Source organism: Oryctolagus cuniculus, chromosome 16 (genome assembly GCF_051225735.1).
Source record: "Oryctolagus cuniculus isolate XC-2025 breed Fujian yellow rabbit chromosome 16, ASM5122573v1, whole genome shotgun sequence".
In the NCBI taxonomy this organism is placed as follows: Eukaryota; Metazoa; Chordata; class Mammalia; order Lagomorpha; family Leporidae; genus Oryctolagus; species Oryctolagus cuniculus.
In genome coordinates, this window is record NC_142882.1 from 16534323 (window position 1) to 16552376 (window position 18054).

General features: G+C 40.7%; 2 protein-coding genes across 8 annotated transcripts in view; both read left to right on the forward strand.

Annotated features, from left to right (window-relative positions):
* Positions 1–18054, forward strand: part of LOC100350705 (olfactory receptor 7D4) — an 82993-nt gene that overhangs the window by 16273 nt on the left and 48666 nt on the right. For 4 of the 7 annotated variants that reach the window (XR_016223309.1, XR_016223306.1, XR_016223312.1 and 1 more), the window contains one exon: positions 16401–16750. The exons of the other annotated variants lie outside the window; for them this stretch is intronic. The gene's annotated coding sequence lies outside the window, so the exon portion shown is untranslated. Of the gene's footprint in view, positions 1–16400; positions 16751–18054 lie in introns of those variants that run through there. 7 annotated transcript variants of the gene reach the window in all.
* LOC138843031 (olfactory receptor 7D4-like) lies at positions 39–2582 on the forward strand. Its single transcript, XM_070059532.2, has one exon. The coding sequence runs from the start codon at positions 333–335 to the stop codon at positions 1269–1271; it is 939 nt and encodes a 312-aa protein (XP_069915633.2). The 5' UTR covers positions 39–332; the 3' UTR covers positions 1272–2582.

Below are 18054 nucleotides of genomic sequence, written 5' to 3' on the forward strand. Positions count from 1 at the left end.
TGATGGAGATTATCAAAAAAAAAGAACATACTGTGTTTCTAAAGGCTTTGTAGAGTAATCCCAAAGAAGAAACTCATTTATGAGCGTAGATTCCAGCTGGAGAAGTAGAACTAGTAAGTAGATGATAAAGGAAGAGATTACTGGCAAATAAAGGAAGTCAGGATAATTATGCATGTTCACCTGGGAAATCCTCTAGAAATTGGAAGAGTCATTGGCAGGACTCAATAGAAGATCACAGATATCCATCAAGGGCAGTTTGTTGATGATGTGGTTCCAGTTGGCTGTTGATTCAGTATTGTCTTGCCTCCTTTCCTACAAGATTCCTCAGCTCTATGGAAGTAGAAAACCACACAGGAGAATCACAGTTCCTCCTCCTGGGCCTCTCAGATGATCCTGAGCTGCAGCCACTGATCTTTGGGTTGTTTCTGTCCATGTACACGGTCACAGTGCTTGGGAATGTGCTCATCATCTTGGCCACCATCTCTGCCTCCCACCTCCACACCCCCATGTACTTCTTCCTCTGCAACCTGTCCTTTGTTGACATCTGTTTTGTCTCCACCACAGTCCCAAAGATGCTGGTGAACATCCAGGCACACAGCAAGGACATCACCTACATAGAATGTCTCATCCAGGTGTATTTTTTATTGATTTTTGCTGGAATGGATCATTTCCTACTGACCATCATGGCCTATGACCGGTTTGTGGCCATCTGCCACCCTCTACAGTACACAGTAGTCATGAACCCCCGCCTCTGTGTCTTCCTGGTTCTGATGTCGTGGTGCTTCCTTTCCTGGGTCTCCCTGCTTCACCTTCTGCTGCTGATGAGGCTGACTTTCTCTACTGGCACTGAGATCCCCCACTTCTTCTGTGAACTGGCTCAGCTTCTCAAGGTGGCCAGCTCTGATACCTTCATCAATGACATCACCTTGTATGTGGCAACTGCCCTGCTGGGCTTGTTTCCTGCCGCCGGGATCCTCTTCTCTTACTCTCAGATTTTCTCCTCCTTAATGAGGATGTCCTCTGCTGTGAGCAAGTACAGAGCATTTTCTACCTGTAGTTCTCACCTCTCTGTGGTCTCCTTGTTCTATGGATCAGCTTTTGGCGTCTATCTCAGTTCTGCTGTGACGCAAGCTTCCCTGAGAATCTCCATTGCCTCAGTGATATACACTGTGGTCACCCCGATGCTGAACCCCTTCATCTACAGCCTGAGGAACAAGGATGTGAAGGGGGCCCTGGGCCAGCTCCTCGGCAGAGCAGTGCCTTGTCCTTGATGAATCCATGAACTAAGGCTCAGGACATTGCAGGTGGGGGAAATGTGAATTTCATATCCTGGCTCTTTTCTCCGACAAAGGACATCCTTTGATTTCTTCTGTTTCTCAAGAATCTATGGTTTTGGTTGTATATATTTTTACATTTGCTTCTCCTCAGTTTCCTCAGTACACCCATCTCATCTTTTCTTCCTTATACATGGTCCTGTAAATTCCATGTGTGGTTGTTTCTCTTTCAGAAATTCCTAATTCTAAATGTCCTATACATTACTTATACTCTAAAGTGTTCACAGGGTTTCCTCAAAAGTTATCCTCTTATTGGGGCTGGTGTTTTGGTACTAGGTTAAGCTGTCACCTGTATGCCAGTTTGAGTCCCATGTGCTTCACTTCCCATTCGGTTTCCTGGCAATGCCCTTGGAAAAACTCAGAATATTATACAAATGCTTGGACCCCTTCCACCCGTGTGGCAGACCCAGATGGAGTTCCAGGCTCCTAGCTTCAGCCTGGTCCACCCCTCTACATTGCAGCCATATTGGGAGTTAACCAGTGGGTGGAACATTTCTCTCTCCATCTCTGCAACTCTGTGATTTAAATAACTAAAGCTTTACAAAATTATGCTCTTGTTGTGGTTTTGATTTGAATTTCCTTCATGGCTAGTGATATTGAGTGTTCTTGGCCATTTGCATTTCTTCTTCTGAGAAATGTCTACTCAGATCATTTGGCCTTTTCCTACCTGGATTCTCAGTCAGAAGCAATAAGTTCTAGTATTCCACAACAAATTAGGGTCCTTTGTTTCACAATAATATATTATGTGCCTTATAAAGAACCAGAAAAGAGGATTATCTAGGCTCCTAACACAAAGAAAAGATAAAGAAATGGAAAAGCCAGTTTCCTGGCCTTATCAGCTTACCGTGTGGTTGAAATACTTCACTGTACTCAATAAAAATGTGTTAAGTATTGGGGTTGAAATTGTGGTGCAGCAGGTTAAGCTGTCACTTAACCTGTTTTCCACATTGATGTGCCAGTTTAACTCCCAGCTACTCTGCTTATGATCTGACTCTCTGCTAATGTGCCTTGTAGGGTAGCAGATGATGGCACAAGTGTTTGGGTTCCTGCTACCCATGTTAGAAATCTGGATGGAATTCTAGGCTTCTGTCTTCGGCCTGGCTCAGCCCTGGCTGTTTGAGGCATATAGGAAGTGAACCAGTAGGTGAAAGATCCTTGTCTCTCCCTTTTTCTCTGTCCCTCTGCCTTTCAAAAAAATTTTAAAATTCTGTAATTATTGCATGCTAATAAAAACATTTTAAAAGGACCAATTATCATCTTGTGAATTTTAAGTTTTCTCATAACAAAAAATGGATTAATATTTGAGGCCATAGTTATATTTATTTCTCTGATTGGATAATTTCACAATTTGTATGTGTATTGAAAAATCACCTTGTACTCCATAAATATATAAAATTATTGTTTGTCAGTTAATAATAAAGCTTTCAAAATTTGCCCTCTTGTATGCTGATTTTTGTCTTGTTGATTTGTGTTTTTGTTTTCTCTGGAATATTGAAGTGAACATCATATGACAGTGCAAGATAAGTGCTGACCATATCAAAACTGTGCTTGCATTACATAGATGATGCTTTCTAATCCTGAAGATGTGTGAGAGATCCTCTTCCTTCACCCTATTTCTTGGATGAAGAAACTGAGATAGTGATGGACAACAATCTAGCAACTTGACACTAAGAAGGCCCATACCCCTAACTTAGCCATCCTGCTTTTTCTAAACATAGTGACGTGATTTTCAATATGAAAAGCTGGATTTTTGGCTGGCGCCACGGCTCACTAGGCTAATCCTCCACCTGCGGCACCAGCACCCTGGGTTCTAGTCCCGGTTGGGGCGCTGGATTCTGTCCCAGTCACTCATCTTCCAGTCCAGCTCTCTACTGTGGCCCGGGAAGGCAGTGGAGGATGGCCCAGGTCTTTGGGCCCTGCACCCACATGGGAGACCAGGAGGAAGCATCTGGATCCTGGCTTCAGATTGGCACAGCGCGTTGGCCGTAGCGGCCATCTGGGGGGTGAACCAATGGAAAAAAGGAAGACCTTTCTCTCTGTCTCTCCCTCTTTCACTGTCTAACTCTGCCTGTCAAAAAAGAAAAAAAAAAGAAATGAAAGAGAAAAGAAAAGCTGGAGTCTAGCCACAAAGCTGGTTTGTTCACATGATCCATACTGATGTACTACCTGTGATAACTCTGGGATGCTGCCTCATTCTTATTTTCTTGCTTCTTCCTTCCTTCCTTCACTCTTTTCATCCTTATTTGAATCCTTTCATCTTCCTCTGTGGCTGTTTTGTTGGTTAGTGCTAATTTGCTTTGCTCCTTTTCTTGACTGAATAGTATTCCACTGTTTGTGTATACAACTTGTATATCCATTCACTCTCTGATCGACAATTGGGTTATTTCAATATTTCGGCTATTGTGAAGGGTACCTTTGTGGACATGTTTGAACATTTTCTTGAGTACTTCTTTTCCATTACTGGGGGAACATACCTATGTATCACACTTGCTAGGCTATACCTTAATTGTATGTTTGACTTTTTGAGTAACTACAAAACTGTTTTTCATGGTAGTTAGCACATTTTACATTCCTAGAAATGTATCAAGGTTCTAATATCTTAACATCATTCCCAATACTTTAAAATTGTTCTCTTTAAAAAGAAAATGATGGCTTCCTAGTGAGTTTGAAGAGTTATCTCATTGTTATTTTGATTCAGATTTCCCTAGTGATTGATCAGATTTCTGTGTACTTGCTGGCAAAGTGTCTTGTCTTCTTTGGAGAAATGTCTTTTCAAGTATTTCCTCATTTTTGGTGTGTGTGTGTGTGTGTGTACATTTTTTTATTTCTGACTGGAAGGGTTCTTTATATATTCTGGACACTTTACCCTTATGAGGTAGATGAGCATATTTGCTAATATTTGCCTCATCATGTATATCTTTCAGTTTCTTTCAAATATATGATGTATTATTATTAACTGTACTCAGCATGATGTACAGTAGATGTCTTGGATTTATTCCTCCTCCCTAACATAGATTTTGTATCCTTTGATCAAATGTGCTCAATTCCCTGCCCTACAGACTCTGATGTCACCATTTTACTTTCTAGAGTTCAACCCGTATGGGCAACCCATATGCTGGAAACCCATATGGGCACCAGTTCAAGTCCCCACTGCTTCACTTCCAATTCAGCTTTCTGCTGTGGCCTGGGAAAGCAATAGAAGATGGTTCAAGTCCTTGGACCCCTGCACCCATATGGAAGACCCAAAAGAAGCTCTGGCTCCTGGCTCCTGGCTCCTGGCTCCAGATCAGCACAGCTCTAGCCAGTGCAGCCATTTGGGGAGTGAAACAGCAGATGGAGACCTCTCTCTCTCTGCCTGTCTTTATTTTTTTTAACAGGCAGAGTTAGAGAGAGAGAGAGAGAGAGAGAGAGACAGAGAGAAAGGTCTTCCTTCCATTGGCTCACCCCCCTCAAGTGGCCACTATGGCCAGCGCACTGCGCCAATCCGAAGCCAGGAGCCAGGTGCTTCCTCCTGATTTCCCATGCGGCTGCAGGGCCCAAGGACTTAGGCCATCTTCCACTGCCTTCCCGGGCCACAGAAGAGAACTGGACTGGAAGAGGAGCAACCGGGACAGAATCCAGTGCCCCAGCTGTGACTAAAACCCACGCGGAGGATTAGCCTAGTGAGCTGTGGCACTGGCCTTTCTCTCTGCCTCTGCTTCTCTCTAACGCTGCCTTTCAAATAAATAAATAAATCTTTTTTTAAAACAAAATCTTGTTTTAAAACTTTGTCAAGCCAATGATTAAGAATGTTAAACTTCTATAGTTTGAACTGTGATTACTTTAAAATTTACTGTATATGGGTGAAATGGTCATTTTTCCTTTCAGTTATTACTTAAAGCCACTGTCTATATTTCCACTAAACCAGGGTCTGTTTTGTTTTCATTTGTTAAACTTCAGTGAAGTATTAAGCCCCTTTACTATAATGTAAATTTAAAATATATTACCTCAAAAAAAAGAGGGAGAAGGAAGGATAGGGTTGGGAGAGAAAAGAGGGGGAGGGAGGAAGGGAATATTATTATGTTCTTAGAATTGTATCTACGTATCACATTGAATCTGTTAAAAACTAGTTAAAATACTACTCAAATCTGTGTCTACGGGTATGCACACATTGAATCTGTTAAAAACTAGTTAAAATACTACTCAAATCTGTGTCTACAGGTATGCACACAGTAAGCTTGACAATTTCTTTTATACGGTTGACATCTTGGTCTCATTGTTTATTTTACATCCTTTATTCAGCACCCACAATGTAACAGTACCAGGTAAGTCCCTAGAAACTAAAAAGAGCAAATTCAGACTCACAAATGAACACTGATATCTCAGTGTGAGAGGGGCCATCAAGGCAAAGTGTAGGGTGCTCTACTCTGGGCTTCATACCATCTGTCCCTGCTGGCCTTCTCCACTCTCCATTTCAGCAGCCTCTCAATTCTCTTCCTACACCAAGCTCACTGCCCGAGAGGGCAGCTGAACATTCTATCTCAGCCTAGGTTGTGTCTGTCTTCCTTGCTCTGACACGATGACCCATCCTTCCTCTCTTAGTTCAAGTTCTTCTATTTCAGGGGCATATGTCTTGTTCATTTTCCTAAACTAATTTTTTTGTCTATAATTCATTTTAATTATCTAAACATTCATGATAGTGACCCACTTTTCTATCATGGAGAATTTTAAATATTTAATTTAAAATCTTAAGTTTGCTTTTTGTTTTTTTAGGGTGGTTCAGTTTCTATAATTTTGGGTAATTTTTGGTCAAATTCATCCATCATATAGTTTGCCAATTAACTGTGTTGATTTTGATGCAAGACATGCTCACTTGAGAGAATGCACACACACACGCTTTGTGCTTTATTTTAATGATCGAGTATTTTCGTTTCTTCCTTTTTTAAAAAAGATTTATTTAGTCATTTGAAAGAAGCCTGTCAAAAAAAAGAGAAGAGAGAGAAGGAGAGGCAGAGAGAGAGAGAGAGAGAGAGAGAGAGAGAGAGGTGTCTTCTATGTGCTGGTTCACTCCCCAGTTGGCTTCAATGGCTGGAGCTGCACTGATCTGGAGCCAGGATCCAGGAGCTTCTTCCAGGTCTTCCACATGGGTGCAGGGGCCCAAGGACTTGGGCCATCTTCTACTGCTTTCCCAGGCCATAGCAGAGAGCTGGATTGGAAGTGGAGCAGCCAGGACTTGAACTGGCACCCATATGGGATGCCAGCACTACAGACAGCAGCTTCACCCACTATGCCACAGCACCAGCCCCTTGTTTCTTGTTATTTAGCCCACATTTTTTTTTCTTTTCTTGGAAGAATATACCTAGCAAGTATTCCCTGAAAAAGAAGTCATAATGACTTCATATACAGGAATGTTGTATGGTGGTCAATAGAGGTAACAGATCCATTGTATTTATGAGATCAAGATTCCATCTTTGACGATGCCCTAATTTGGAGGGGATATCCTTACAGTTCCATCTTTGGTCAGTTTTTCTTTTTACAGGCATTCTTGAGATTTCTGATCTGACATATGAAGTACTTCCAAATAAAATGCTGAGGTTGCCTTAAAATTATGCTTTTGAGGCTTTTAAATGTTCTTCCCACAAAGAAATGATGAATGTTCAAGGTAATAGACATATATTATTCCACAGTGTATATAAATATTTAACCATCACATTGTACCCCGTAAATATGTATAACTACCTTCTCAATTAAAAATAAAAGTACTCAAATATTGTGCCCTTCCCCTCCATTCTATCATGTGCTTGTTCTTCCTTGGAAGAAACGGAATGGAAATCATACAGCAAAGGCAGAGGGCCTATGGTATCAGGTCTGTGCTCATTGCTTTTACATGAATGACTTCTTTAATCATGAAAATGTTTCATTGAGAAATTTTCTCTCTTGCATTCCATTTCTCAAAGGAAGAGTGAGATTGGATCGGACAATAACCCAGCAAGCTGATACTGAGCCCACGCTCTTATCTTTGCTATCTTTCTCGTCATAGGAACAGTGATGTGATTTTCAACATGGTAGCAGGAACCTCCCTGTGAAAGCAGGTTCAGTCATATGGGTATTAGTCATGTACTGCCCAGCATAACTCCGAGATGTTGCCTTGTTCTTTTTGATGCATCCTTCCTTCCTTCTTCCCACTCTCATTCCCTCTTTCCCTCCTTTTCTCTTTCCTTTGGGCTGTTTTATTGGTTAAAGTTAACTTGCTCTATTTCTTCTTATGGCTGAATTATTTTCAAGTATATTCATTTAAACACTGATGGACATTTGAATGATTTCCAGTTTTTGGTTATTGCGAGTAATACCACTGTGGACATGCATGCACATTTATTTGTTTTGAGTATTTGAGTTAAATTATTTGGAGAATATATTTAGGGGCAGAGTGCTGGATAATGTTGTAATTATATGTTTATTTTTTCTGAGAAATTGCCAAGCTATTTTTTCAAAGCAATGTAGCAGGGTTCTAATAGCTTTACATCCTTGGTAATAGTGATTTTACAGGTGTGGTGGAAAAGATACCCTAATACACTGCTGGTGGGAATGTAAACTAGTAAAACCATTATGGAAGACAGTATAGCGATCCCTTGGAGATCTGAAAATAGATGTACCAAATGACACATTCACTTCTGTGAATTTTTTTAACTTTTATTTAATGAATATAAATTTCCAAAGTACAGAATATGGATTACAATGGCTTCCACCCCATAACGTCCCTCCAACCCGCAACCCTCCACTTATCCACTCCCTCTCCCCTTCCATTCACATCAAGATTCATTTTCGATTCTCTTTATATACAGAAGATCAGTTTAGCATACATTAAGTAAAGATATCAACAGTTTGCTCCCACACAGAAACATAAAGTGAAAAATACTGTTTGAGTACTAGTTATAGCATTAAATCTCAATGTACAGCACACTAAGGACAAAGATCCTACATGAGGAGTAAGTGCACAGTGACTCCTATTGTTGACTTAACAAATCGACACTCTTGCTTATGGCATCAGTAATCACCCTAGGCTCTTGTCATGAGCTGCCAACGCTATGGAAGCCCCCTGAGTTCACTGACTCTGATCATATTTAGACAAGGCCATGGTCAAAGTAGAAGTTCTCTCCTCCCTTCAGAGAAAGGTACCTCCTTCTTTGATGGCCCGTTCTTTCCACTGGGATCTCACTCACAGAGACCTTTCATTTAGGTTTTTTTTTTCCCCCCAGAGTGTCTTGGCTTTCCATGCCTGAAATACTCTCATGGGCTCTTCAGCCATATCCAAATGCCTTAAGGGCTGATTCTGAGGCCAGAGTGCTGTTAGGACATCTGCCATTCTATGGGTCTGCTGTGTATCTCACTTCCCATGTTGGACAACTCTCTCCCTTTTTGATTCTATCAGCTAGTATTTGCAGACACTATTCTTGTTTATGTGATCCCTTTGGTTCTTAGTCCTATCATTATGATCAATTGTGAACAGAAATTGATCACTTGGACTAGTGAGATGGCATTGGTACATGCCACCTTGATGGGATTGAATTGGAATCCCCTGGTATGTTTCTAACTCTACCGTTTGGGGCAAGTCAGCTTGAGCATGTCCCAAATTGCACATCTCTTCCCTCTCATTCCCACTCTTACATTTAACAGCAATCACTTTTCAGTTAAGTTTCAGCACTTAAGAAGAATTGTGTATTGATTACAGTATTCAACCAAAAGTATTAAGTAGAACAAACAAAAAAAATACTAAAAGGGATAACATATTAACCTGCTCATAAACAGTCAGGGTGAGGGCTGATCAAGTCACCGTTTCTCATAGTGTTCATTTCACTTTAACAGGTTGCCTTTTTGGTGCTCAGTTAGTTGTCACCTATCAAGGAGAACAAGTGGTATTTTTCCTTTGGGATTGGCTTATTTCACTAGGCATAATGTTTTCCAAATTCCTAACAGGGATCACTTTTCAGTTAAAATTTAAACACCTAAGAATAATTGTGTGTTAATTACAGAGTTCAATCAATGATACTAGAACAAAAAAATACTAAAATGGATAAAGTATTACATTGTACATCAACCGTCAGGACAAGAGCTGATCAAGTCACTGTTTCTCACAGTGTCCATTTCACTTTAACAAGTTTCCCCTTTGGTGCTCAGTTAGTTGTTGCCGATCAGGGAGAACATATGATATTTGTCCCTTTGGGACTGGCTTAATTCACTCAGCATGATGTTTTCCAAACTCCTCCATCTTGTTGCAGATGTCCGGGTTTCGTTGTTTTTGACTGCTGTATAGTATTCTATAGAGTACATGTCCCATAATTTCTTTATCCAGTCTACTTTGATGGGCATTTGGGTTGGTTCCAGGTTTTAGCTATTGTGAATTGAGCTGCAATAAACATTAATGTGCAGACTGCTTTTTCGTTTGCCAATTTAATTTCCTTTGGGTAAATTCCAAGGAGTGGGATGGCTGGGTTGAATGGTAGGGTTATATTCAGGTTTCTGAGGAATCTCCAGACTGACTTCCATAGTGGCTTGACCAGTTTGCATTCCCACCAACAGTGGGTTAGTGTCCCTTTTTCCCCACATCCTCTCCAGCATCTATTGTTGGTAGATTTCTGAATGTGAGCCATTCTAACTGGGGTGAGGTGAAACCTCATTGTGGTTTTGATTTGCATTTCCCTGATTGCTAGTGATCTCGAACATTTTTTCATGTGTCTGTTGGCCATTTGGATTTCCTCTTTTGAAAAATGTCTATAGAGGTCCTTGGCCCATCTCTTAAGTGGGTTGTTTGTTTTGATGTTATGGAGATTCTTGATTTCTTTGTAGATTCTGGTTACAACCCTTATCAGTTGCATAGTTTGCAAATATATTTTCCCATTCTGTCGGTTGTCTCTTCACTTTCCTGACTGTTTCTTTTGCAGTACAGAAACTTCTCAATTTGATGCAATCCCAAATGTTAATTTTGGCTTTGACTGCCTGTGCTTCTGGGGTGTTTTCCAAGAAGTCATTGCCGGTAACTATATCTTGTAGGGTTTTTCCAATGCTCTCCAATAATTTGATGGTGTCAGGTCATAGATTTAAGTCTTTAATCCATGTTGAGTGGATTTTTGTGTAAGGTGAAAGGTAGGGGTCTTGCTTCATGCTTCTGCACGTGGAAATCCAGTTTTCCCAGCACCATTTATTGAATAGACTGTCCTTACTCCAGGGATTGGTTTTGGATCCTTGATCAAATATCAGTTGGCTGTAGATGTTTGGATTGATTTTTGCTGTTTCAATTCTGTTCCATTGGTCTATCCATCTGTTTCTGTACCAGTACCATGCTGTTTAGATTACAACTGCCCTGTAGTATGTCCTGAAATCTGGTATTGTGATGCCTCCGGCTTTGTTTTTGTTGTACAAGATTTCTTTAGCTATTCGAGGTCTCCTGTGTCTCCATATAAATTTCAGCATCATTTTTTCCAGATCTGAGAAGAAGGTCTTCGGTGTCTTGATTGGTATTGCATTGAATCTAAAAATTGCTTTTGGGAGAATGGACATTTTGATGATATTGATTCGTCCAATCCATGAGCATGGAAGATTTTTCCATTTCTTGGTATCCTCTTCTATTTCTTTCTTTAAGGTTTTGTAATTTTCATTGTAGAGATCTATAACGTCCTTGGTTAAGTTTATTCCAAGGTATGTGATTGTTTTTGTAGCTATTGTGAATGGGATTGATCCTAGAAGGTTTTCCTCAGCCATGGCATTGTCTGTGTATACAAAGGCTGTTGATTTTTGTGCATTGATTTTATACCCTGCTACTTTGCCAAAATCTTCTATGAGTTCCAATAGTCTCTTAGTAGAGTTCTTTGGGTCCCCTAAATAAAGAATCGTATCATCTGCAAAGAGGGATAATTTGAGTTCTTCCTTCCCAATTCGTATCCCTTTAATTTCTTTTTCTTGCCTAATAGCTCTGGCTAGAACTTCCAGAACTATATTGAATAGCAGTGGTGAGAGTAGGCATTCCTGTCTGGTACCCGATCTCAGTGGAAATGCTTCCAACTTTTCCCCATTCAATAGGATGTTGGCTGTGGGTTTTTCATAGACTGCTTTGATTGTATTGAGGAATGTTCCTTCCAAACCCAGTTTGCTTAGAGTTTTCATCATGAACGGGTGTTGTATTTTATCAAATGCTTTCTCTGCATCTATTGAGATAATCATATGGTTTTTCTTCTGCAGTCTGTTAATGTGGTGAATCACATTGATTGATTTGCGAATGTTGAACCATCCCTGCATACCAGGGATAAATCCCACTTGGTCTGGGTGGATGATCTTTCTGATGTGCTGTTGTACTCTATTGGCGAGAATTTTATTGAGGATTTTTGCATCTATGTTCATCAGGGATATTGGTCTGTAATTCCCTCAATGCTGCATCTTTTTCCGGCTTAGGAATTAAGGTGATGCTGGCTTCATAGAAAGAATTTGGGAGGACTCCCTCTTTTTCGATTGTTCTGAATAGTTGGAGAAGAATTGGAGTCAGTTCTTCTTTAAATGTCTGGTAGAATTCAGCAGTGAATCCATCTGGTCCTGGGCTTTTCTTTGTTGAGAGGGCCTTTATTACTGTTTCAGTTTCTGTCTTAGTTATGGGTCTGTTTAGGTTTTCGATGTCTTCCTGGTTCAATTTAGGTAGGTTGTATGTGTCCAGGAATCTATCCATTTCTGATAGGTTTCCCTGTTTGCTGGCATACAGGTCCTTGTAGTAATTTCTGATGATTCTTTTTATTTCTGTGGTGTCTGTTGTTACGTTTCCTTTTTCATCTCTGATTTTATTGATTTGGGTCTTTTCTCTTCTTTTTTTAGTTAGTTGGGCCAATGGGGTGTCAATTTTGTTTATTTTTTCAAAAAACCAGCTCCTCGTTTGACTGATTTTTTGTAATGTTTTTTTGGATTCAATCCTGTTGATTTCTTCTGATTTTAATTATTTCTCTTCTCCTACTAGATTTGGGTCTGGTTTGCTGTAGGTTTTCTAGATCCTTGAGGTGAATTGAAAGCTCATCTATTTGGTGCCTTTCCAATTTCTTGTTGTCTGCACCTATTGATATAAACTTTCCTCTTAACACTGCTTTTGCTGCATCCCATAAGTTTTGGTATGTTGTGCTGTTATCCTCATTTACTTCCAGAAAATTTTTGATTTCTCGTTTAATTTCTTCTATGACCCATTGTTCATTTAAGAGCATGTTGTTCAATCTCCATGTGTTTGCATATGCTCTAGGGATTCCTGAGTTGCTAATTTCCAACTTCATTCCTTTATGGTCTGAGAAGCTGCATGGTATGATTCTAATTCTTTTGAATTTGCTGAGACTTGCTTTATGGCCTGGTATCTGGTCAATCCTAGAGAAGGTTCCATGTACTGCTGAGAAGAATGTAAATGCTTTCTGTGTAGGATTGAAAGTTCTGTATATATCTGTTAGATCCATTTGGCCTATAGTGTCGTTCAAATGTACTGTATCCTTGTTGATCTTCTGTCCTATTGATCTATTTCTGAGAGTGGAGTATTGAAGTCCCCCAGTACTATTGTATTGGGGTCTAAGTCTCCCTTTAAGTCCCTTAACAAATCTTTTAGATAAACCGGTGCCCTGTAGTTAGGTGCATATACATTGATAATTGTTATATCTTCTTGTATTGATCCCTTAATCATTATATAGTGTCCCTCTTTGTCTCTCTTAACAGTTTTTGTGGTAAAGTTTATGTTGTCCGATATTAAGATGGCTACGCCCGCTCTTTTTTCATTTCTGTTTACATGGTATATGTTTTTCCAGCCTTTCACTTTCAGTCTGTATGGATCTTTGTTGGAAAGATGTGTTTCTTGTAAGCAGCAAATAGATGGGTTTTGTTCCTTAACCCAATCAGCCAATCAGTGTCTTTTAACTGGACAGTTCAGGCCATTCACGTTCAATGTGACTAACGATAAGTGGTAACTTTGCCCTGCCATTTGCCAAAGATAAGTTCTTATATGTGCTTTGAATTCCCTGTGATCTTTTGCTGTGAGGTTTCCTTCCTTTACCTTCTTTCATATTGATGACCGTGTTTCTGTGTTTCTGTGTGTAACACATCTTTAAGCATCTTTTGCAGGGCTGGGCGAGTGGCGACAAATTCTTTCTGCAGGCGTACACCTTCCGGATAGGTTAACGCCGGCGAGACCTCAGAGATACCAGACGCGTTTATTGGCTTTTCAACTTCCACTTTATTTTTCAGCAGACTCGCGTTACATGTCGCGAACGCCCGCCCTGTTACCGGCATTCATTCACAACTCCTTCATTCACCACTCCCGCTTACTACTGGCGTTCATTCACAGCTCCCACCTGTTACCGGCGTTCATTCACAACTCCGCCTTTTACCAGCGTTCATTCATAACTCCCGCCCACTGTCCACCTATTTATATATGATTCACGGAAAACATGTTACCAGTTCAGCAAGAGTAAGTGTGGGAAACATGCAATAACAGGATGCTTAAAGTCAAAACAGGATCTTGCAGTTAGCAACGGGCAGGGTGGAAAAAGCCCAGCACTAAACTTCTTGTGCTTGTACATGTCGGGAGGGGCACAGCTGGCCAGGCTGTCCCATTCCCTGACATCTTTCAATTTCTGTTTGCTATGAAAAGTCTTTATTTCACCTTCATTCACAAATGATAGCTTTGCAGGATATAATATTCTGGGCTGGCAGTTTTTCTCTCTTAGTACCTGGGCTATATCTCTCCATTCCCTCCTAGCTTGTAGAGTTTCTGATGAGAAGTCAGCTGTGAGTCTGATTGGAGATCCTCTGAGAGTAATCTGACATTTCTCTCTTGCACATTTTAGGATCTTTTCTTTATGTTTCACTGTGGAGAGTTTAATTACAACGTGTTGTGGTGAGGATCTCTTTGGGTCATGTTTATTAGGGGTTCTGTGAGCTTCCTGTACTAGGATGTCTCTGTCCTTCTCCAAACCTGGGAAATTTTCTGCTAGTATCTCACTAAAAAGGCCTTCTAATCCTTTCTCCCTCTCCATGCCTTCAGGAACTCCTAGAACCCGAATGTTGGTTTTTTTAATAGTATCCTGAAGATTCCAGACAATATGTTTTAGACTTCTAATTTCCTCTTTTCTTTGGTCTGACTGTATCCTTTCCTGTTCTCTGTCTTCTAAGTCCGATATTCTCTCTTCTGCTTCACCCATTCTGTTTGTAAGGCTCTCTATTGTGTTTTTCATTTGATCTATTGAATTCTTCACTTCATTATGATTTCTCGTCACTATCACAGTTTCCTGTTCTACTAGTTTCTGCGTTTCATTTTGATTCCTCCTTAATATTTCATTTTCACGAGAGAGATTTTCTATCTTGTCCATTAAGGATTTCTGTAGTTCAAGAATTTGTTTTTGAGAACTTCTTAATGTTCTTATCAATTTTTTGAGATCTGCTTCTTGCATTTCTTCTATCTCGTCATCTTCATAATCTTGAATTGGGGTGTCTTTCATTTGGGGGCGTCATGGTGACTTCCTTGTTTTTATTACCTCGATTTTTGTGTTTGTTATTTGGCATATTGGAGATATTTGGTTTCTTCACTGGGGTGCTTTTTCTTGTTATACTATGACTCTAGATTAAGTGGACTGTCTGTTTTTGATGGAGCCTTAGAGGCTTGAGATGGCTGTGGCCTGAGAGCTCTGTTTGGTGTGCCAAAGGTGACACTCCCAGGCTATGCATGGTAGATCTCTCTCTCTCTCTCTCTTTCTTTTTTTGATTCAAAAGGGAAGTAATTCTGCACAGCTGAACGAAGTTGGAGGTAGTTAGCAGGCAAACGATATACCCACAGGAGACAGAGATCGGAAGCTCTTTCCCAAGGACCACACAGGGAGTCTGTTCTGCCCTCAGAGTGGGCTCAAATTCTCCTTCAGTCTCCCACTGGGTTGCCAAAGTTACGGAATTATAGCGTCTCTGGTGAGTACTCACGTGAATTCCGTGAGTTCTCTCCCCCACCGTCTCTTTTTTCACAGTCTCAGTTCAGTAGCACCACAAATTTACTAGGTCCTAATCTCCTGTTAATTCACCCCGCCCAGAGTCAGGTTTTTCTGCTAGGCTCAGGGCTGGTGCAGACCTGAGGTTGCTCTGCTTATGATGTATCTCCAAGATGGTGCCTGCTCTTTGTCTTGCTCGCCTTTGAGAGGTGAGCGGAGAGAGAGAAACCCGTGTCCGTACCAGCACTTGTTTTTCTTTTCTCTCTCTCTCTCTTCCAGTTAGCCTGGTGAACTTTTCCCCACCAGGGGTCGTTCCCTCTAGTCTCCTCTTTCTGCTTGCCTGCCGGTTTCTCGGGCTATTGAGGTTCGGCTCACCTCGCGTTCCAGCGCTGGTGTGTTGAGTCTGCCGCTGGTGTCCCAAACTGTGGGCTCCCACGCTCTCCACGCGGGTCCACTGTGAATCACGCGTTCTGGAAGAGTTTCCTCTGCTGTTTCTTCCCCTACTCTTCCTTGAACCTGCAGTATCTCCACTTTTATTAAACTGTCTCTCCCCGGACTATCAATGTGCTCCCTTCCTATTCCGCCATCTTCTGGTGCATCGATTAACTTTCTTGCCACGGTGCTGGCCCCATGCAGTGTCATTTAGTAGAAAGAGCCCACTTCTGTGAATTTGCCTAAAGGAAATGAAATCATTTATCTGACCCCCATATTTATTGCAGCTCAATTCACAATCGCCAAGACAGGAAATCAACTCAGCTATTCATCAACTGTTGACTGGATAAAGAAAATGTGACATACACACACACACACACACTGTGAAATACTACTCAGCCACAAAATCAATGAAATCCTTTTTTTTCCAACAAAATGGATGCAACTGGAAACAATTATGCTTAGTGAAATAAAGCATTTCCAAAAAGACAGATACATATGTTTTTCCTTATTTGTAGTAACTAATATACAGCGTACAAAAATGTAATGTATATGAGCAAAATTGATATTTTGAGATTGGATTATGGTTTACAGCCCTGTCTATACTCTTGAGGGACAGTGGTTTTTCTACTTAGTAGTTGTTGAATTCTTTTTTTATATTTTTATTATTTGACAGAGTTAGACAGTGAGAGAGAGAGACAGAGAGAAAGGTCTTCCTTCCGTTGGTTCACCCCCAAGATGTCTGCCACAGCCAGAGCTACGCCGATCTGAAGCCAGGAGCCAGGTGCTTCTTCCTGGTCTCCCATGAGGGTGCAGTTGCCCAAGCACTTGGGCCATCTTCAACTGCCTTCCCGGGCCACAGCAGAGAGCTGGACTGGAACAGGAGCAACAGATACGTCATAAGCAGAGCGACCTCTAGTCCAGAACCTGGCACCCATATGGGATGCTGGTGCTACAGGTGGAGGATTAACCAAGTGAGCCACGGTGCCAGCCCCAGTTGTTGTATTCTTTACATTTCAGAGGGGACTTCATTTAAAAGAATTTTTTTGAATCAAAAATTAAATAAACTGAAAGTACATCATTGTAAAAATTAAAAAATAAGGAAGGAGGAGGGACAGTGGGAACATGGGACAGGGGGAGGGTAGGATGGGAAAATCACTATGCTTCCAAATCTGTATATATGAAATACATGAACTTTGTTTACCTTATACAAATAAAAAAATTTTAGATTTATTTATATTGAAAGGTGGAGATTGATTGATTTAATCTGCTAATTCAAGTGCCTGCAACATCCAGGACTGGGCCAGGTTGAAGCTGGGAGACAGGAACTCTATTCAATTCACTATGTAGTTGGCAGAGACCTATGTACTTAGGCCATCTTATGTACTTCCAAGATGTATCTGCAGGAAGCTGAATCAGAAGCAGAGGATCTGGGACTTGAACATGTACTCCCACATGGGATGCAGGTGTCTGGAGCAGTGAGTTAATCTGCTACATTGCAGCACCCACCCCTGTTTTCCATTTTTTAAAAAATGTGGCCTCCCAGTGGTTATGAAGTGGTATCTGATTGTGTTTGGGGTTGTATTTGCCTGTGACTATGAGTGCATCTTTTCACACACTTGCTTGCAATTTGTTTTCTATGGATAAGAATGTTTTCAAGTCTTTGCTCTTTTGTAAATCTGTAGTTTGTAGTTTTGTTTCTGACCTTTAAGAGTTCTTATAGATTCTGGACATTTGATCCTTATCAGATATATGTTTTGCAAATATTTCCCCTTTTCTATATGCTGTATTTCTATTTTTTCCCAAGTATACATTGTATTAACTAAACTCATCATGATATAGAATAGATGTTTTAAATTTATTCCTCCTCCTCTCTAACATAAAATTTCTGTCCTGCCATAGGACAGTGGCCATGGAATTCGGAATGTACTAAGGAGTGTGTAACAACTCAGTTGCCATCAAAGAGGGAAAAATTAAGCCCTTTGACCAACATCCATTCAATCTCTGACCCTGCAGCCCATGGTAGTCACATTTTATTCTCTGTTTCTGTGGGATCACTATTGCAGAGTTCATGCAGTGTTTGTCTTTTTATGCCTGGCTCTTTTCACTGAGCATAATGTCCTCCAGATTCATCCATGCTGTAGCAAATGACAGGATTTCCTTCCTTTCTATGGCTGTACAGTATTCCATTGCCTATATCTATTATGCTTTCTAAATCTGCTCATCTGATGATGGACACTTAGGTGGAGTCCATATTTTGGCTTTTGGGAATAATGCTGCCATGATAATGGTGATGTAGATATGTCATGAAATACTAGCTTCGCATCATG